General features: G+C 44.2%; 1 protein-coding gene across 1 annotated transcript in view; it reads left to right on the forward strand.

Moving 5' to 3' along the window:
* The window catches only part of PITPNC1 (phosphatidylinositol transfer protein, cytoplasmic 1), a 290,502-nt gene that overhangs the window by 269,885 nt on the left and 15,485 nt on the right, over positions 1 to 5,132 (forward strand). Inside the window, exons 7-8 of the mRNA XM_012803243.2 lie at positions 550 to 705; positions 4,053 to 4,116. Coding sequence (XP_012658697.2) covers positions 550 to 705; positions 4,053 to 4,116 — 220 coding nt within the window. The remainder of the gene's footprint in view (positions 1 to 549; positions 706 to 4,052; positions 4,117 to 5,132) is intronic.

Genomic DNA, 5,132 nt, shown 5'->3' on the forward strand with positions numbered 1-5,132 from the left:
TGGCAGGTCCGGGCTGGGGATTCGAACCTGCCACCTTAGGTGTACGTGGCTGGCGCCTTAGCCGGTTGAGCTATAGGCGCCGAGCCACTACAGGCTATTTTTGTTTGTAGTTGTCATTGTCATTCGGCAGGCCTGGTCTGGGTTCGAACCCACCAGTTCCGGTGTATGTGGCTGGCACCTTAGCCACTGAGCTACAGGTTCCGAGCCTAATATCTCTTTTTTTTAGACAGAGTCTCACTCTATAGCCCTGGATAGAGTGCTGTGGTGTCATAGCTCATAGCTACCTCAAACTCTTGGGCTCAAGACATCCTCTTGCCTCAGTCTCCCAAGTTGCTAGGACTACAGGCACCTGCCACAACACCCGCCCAGTTAGTTTTTCTATTTTTAGTAGAGGCAGGGTCTCGTTTTTGCTCAGGCTGGTCTCAAACTCCTGAGCTCACGTGATCCACTCCCCTCAGCCTCCCAGAATGTGAGGATTTCAGGCGTGAGCCACCAAGCCCAGCAGAAGTTATTTTTAATATATGAATTTCTTTAATATATCTTTCCTAGGACCCTAAACACTTCAAGTCAGAGAAGACAGGACGGGGACAGTTGAGAGAAGGCTGGAGAGACAGTCACCAGCCCATTATGTGCTCCTACAAGCTGGTGACTGTGAAGTTTGAGGTCTGGGGGCTTCAGACCAGAGTGGAGCAATTTGTACACAAGGTAAGCAATCAACAGCAATCCCCGGGCTTTGGACGAGGTAACTCGCTTTATCGTCTAGTTGGAGTGCATGATATGGAACAAATGCTCCAGGGCTGAGCCAACAGCAGGTAACTGCATCCAAAAAACACTTTTTGGATGAAAATGCATTTTAGGTGCGGGTTTAATTTTCTTCCACTCATAGACGTTTTCCCTTTCCTCTCTCATTATGTGACCTCCATGTCTGCTGTGTGAGCATACTGGGGAAGGGAGGCTTTGGAAACATACTCCTCGCTTTGGCATGGAGCTGTTTCATAGCGGAAACCCACTTGGTGATGATTTACGTCTCCTACGGGTTTCTAACATGACTCTTTTATCCTCATGGGGGAGAAATGGGAAATGTAATGTTGTCCGTTGCCCTTTGTAGCTGCTCCCACTTTCATAAAAATAAATACTACTCAGATTGTCTCTACATTCCAGATAGGCTGGCTGTTTATTTTTCCACTTAAAAACTGATAAAGAATAGCTTTCCGAAATTCTTTTGGAATGTAACTGGAATTTAACCTTAATGCATGGAGCTTTTTATTACTTAGATGGATTGGTCTACTGAGATTGGGGGCCAAGTGACAATAAAAAGTTTAACTTTTAAATTTAATCCTGAGGAATAGATCACCAGTCTCTTGAACCCTTGTAACTTAGGCTCATGGTAACAGCAGACTCTGGAACAAATTTGAGAGCCTTGGTGGGGGGTTTTTGTTTGTTTGTTTGAGACAGTCGTATTTTGTCACCCTCGATAGAGTACTATGACGTCATAGTTCACAGCAACCTCCAACTCTTGGGCTCAAGTAATCCTCTTGCCTCAGTCTCCTGAGTAGCTGGGACTACAGGTGCCCGCCATGATGCTGGGCTATTTTTTAGAGACGGGGTCTCGCTCCGGCTCAGGCTAGTCTCAAACCTGTGAGCTCAGGGAATCCATTTGCCTCAGCCTCCCAGACTGCTAGGATTACAAGCTATATCTCCCTTGGTAGAGTGCTGTGATGTCACAGCTCACAGCAACCTCAAACTCCTGGCCTTAAGCAATTTTCTTGCCTCAGCCTCCCAAGTAGCTGGGACTACAGGTACCCACCACAACGCCCAGCAGTTTTGGTTATAGTTGTCATTATTGTTTGGCAGGCCTGGGCTGGGTTTGAACCTGCCAGCCCCAGTATATGGCTGGCACCCTAGCCACTGAGCTACAGGCACCAAGCCACTTGGTGTTTTCTTGAACAGAGATGTACGTCAGTCCTCTGCTGAGCTCCAGAACCCATTCTGCCACCCAGGAGTGGGAATGGAGTAAAATACATAGAAATCCCGTTCAGAGACCTCCTGTTTTTCTTGTGTGTCCTGGTCATTAAACAGGAAGACACTCGCAGCTCCCAGAGTAAACACTTTCCAGCCTCAGTTTTGTGTCTAAGGCTCTATCTTTGACTTCCCACAAAATCCCTTTTGATTGTTTACTTTTTTGCAGCTTTTTAATGCAAAATGATCTCTTCTCGTATCATACTCCCGAGGCCAGTATCATAGTGAGTTTTGTTACCTATTATAAAGCATATTTAACCATTGCCCTGGGGATTGCTGTGCTTTTTTTTCTCACAGATGACTTTAGCTAGTGTTGAGAACACCTGGTAAGCTTTATGCTTTGGTCACAAGCATTCTCAATGCCCACTTCCAAATAGAATAAAGTGTTATCAACACCCCAAAACACACCTGCTCTGGCAGCTGAGTCGCTAATGAATATCTGAGGCCAGCCTTTGCATGAGTTCAAGGTGCCAAGGATGCCTTTCTCTGAATACCTTTGTCTTTTGGGGATTTTGTTGTCTTTTTTTTTTAAGAATCTATTCACAGTTAAGGGGAAAAAATATTCGAAAGCGAGCCATTAGCACATTATTGAGTTCTTGTTTCCAGCCGACAGCTGTGTTGTGCTTCATGTAATGGGGTATATTTACTGGTGCCTGGATGCTGTTCTTTTGATTTCCATGAATTTGACACACTCAGCACTCAAGTGTGTATGCCTGCGTGTTTGTTTCCTATATTCATTATATGTTTCCTACTTGCAAGGCATGAAAGCCTGGCTCAATATCCCGAGGCCCGGAGTAATAAACACTTCATTATGTAATGCTTTCCATGTTTCTGAAAAGTCACTAAATTAAAATCCTTCATTTCTTAAAACATGCTTGAACCTTCCATGAGAGGTTTTTGACAATCGCTGGATGTGTTTGGCAGGAAGAAAGGAATGTTGGGTGGAGGGGGGAGATTGTGAGTATCTAAGATATATAAAAAGGCATATTCAGGGCGGAGCCCGTAGCTGGCCGGCCACATGCACTGACGGTGGCAGGTTCAATCCCAGCCCGGGCCAGCTAAAACAACCATGACAGCTGCAACAACAAAAAAATAGCCAGGCAGTGTGGCGGGCGCCTGTAGTCCCAGCTACTTGGGAGGCTGAGGCAAGAGAATCTCTTAAGCCCAAGAGCTGGAGGTTGCTGTGAGCTGTGACGCTATGGCATTCTACCCAGGGCAACAGCTTGAGGCTCTGTCTCAAAAAAAAAAAAAAGGCATATTTATACAGAACAAAAAGGATAGTATGAAATAGAAGCACAGAAGGATATAACACACGCACAGTGTATGTCATTTTCCTTAGCCTTTTATCACCATAAGAAACAATTTCATTGCTTTTTTTCCTCGAGTCAAGCCTATCATTCCCATTATGTTTTGTTCTACTTCAGGTATCTTTTCTCATCTCTTTGGATAATCATTGATCAAACTACTGTTTCTTTTTTTTCCTACTAGTACGTGAAAGTCAAGCCTAAAAGGATATTTACCTATCTCGAATCCCAAACCTTCATGTATTTTTTTTAATGGAATCCATATGTAGGATACTTCATCAGAGAAGAGGGAGTGTTAAGTGCTCTTTGCTTGGAAGTGACTTGCTGGCCAGCAAAGTGTTCTAGATTTCCAATGCTTAGGATGTCCTGGCACCCGTGGGACTCAGACCCTCCCACAAGGGAAAAGTAGGTGTTGTTTTAGTTCAAGGTGAATCAAAGAGAAAAACTTCAAGGCCGTACACGGAGCCATTCATTCGTGTCACTGCTGTGTGACTACCAAGTAGTTGTCATTAGTTTGTAGCACACGAGCCCTTCTCTCAAGCCAAAGAGATTAACATGAGAAGTCTGTGCACACCACGGAAATGGCTGGGCTGGGGGGCAAACACAACATCGGTGCATGTCAGCCTCCAGGTATCATCACCTATGGGCAGAGGGACTGAGGATTCTCAGAATTGCGACCGACCTATTTTCCACGTGGTATTATTTGCGTCTCCTCCTTTTACTTTCTAGGTGGTCCGAGACATCCTGCTGATTGGACATAGACAGGCTTTCGCATGGGTCGACGAGTGGTATGGTAAGTCAATTTCTCTGAAATAACTTGTAGAACGACTTCATAACATGTTGAACTTGGGCTTTCAGCCCGTCTGGCTTCAGCTGCTTACCTAGAGGAACAGCAAAGGCAAGGCTACTGCTTCCTGTGTTGGAAATAGCCCCGTCCACCAAGCATAATGAAGATGTAATTATAGGAGCCTGGTCTAAAATAACCACAGAATTATTGACTAAGTCAGATCCCAGTATGTTTGATGCTTGCATAGTTGATACGCAGGGCTCCATCATTCTCTGTTGGATGGGTTTCAAACCCATCCTAATGTATCCCAAACTTCGATTCAAGATCAAAGCTGTCTGAAGTATCATATCAAGTAAAAGCAACCCTTTGATTCAGACATCGCTTGAAACAGTCCCTCACCAAATACGTACAGGTTCTGTAAGAATTCAAGGGCATACAGAGGCCCATGGGCCCTGTTAATCCTAATTTTTCTGGGTTTTTCTTTCCCTTTAATGATATGGGAAGAGTTAAACAAGTTCTGCACATTCCTAGCAAATGAAAACGAGGTTAGCTTCATCTCGTGATGGATGGACTACCCTTCCCAGATCATCAGCACTATTATTTTGTCCACATAAATCCTCTGCATTCCCAGAATCAGTCATCAGATAGCCAGTCTCCTTGGCTATAAATAGAAATGAACACGCCCAGTAGGTGACTTAGGTTAGGGCTGACTTTCAGGTCGATTGTCTAATGAAATGCCCTCCTCCTTGGCCTTTTCCTAAGTCACATTCAATTTGTTCTGAGTATAACCTAGGTAACATTTTGGTCCTTTTCTGTCATTGTTCTACCAATTCTCTCCCTTTTCTTAGCAAAAGGCATCAAATTTAAAGTAAGAGGATACATTGAATGGAATGAGCAAAGACAGTGATTATTACTAATGTTGCTAGCTATTTCTGAGCCACGTTTAAAAGGCATGGTTCTGCAGGCTGTGAGCCTTTCTTCTTTTCTTTTTTTTTCTTTTCTTTTTTTTTTTTTTTTTTTTT

This window comes from Otolemur garnettii, unplaced genomic scaffold, assembly GCF_000181295.1.
Source record: "Otolemur garnettii isolate 467f Iridium unplaced genomic scaffold, OtoGar3 scaffold00018, whole genome shotgun sequence".
NCBI classification, from domain to species: Eukaryota; Metazoa; Chordata; class Mammalia; order Primates; family Galagidae; genus Otolemur; species Otolemur garnettii.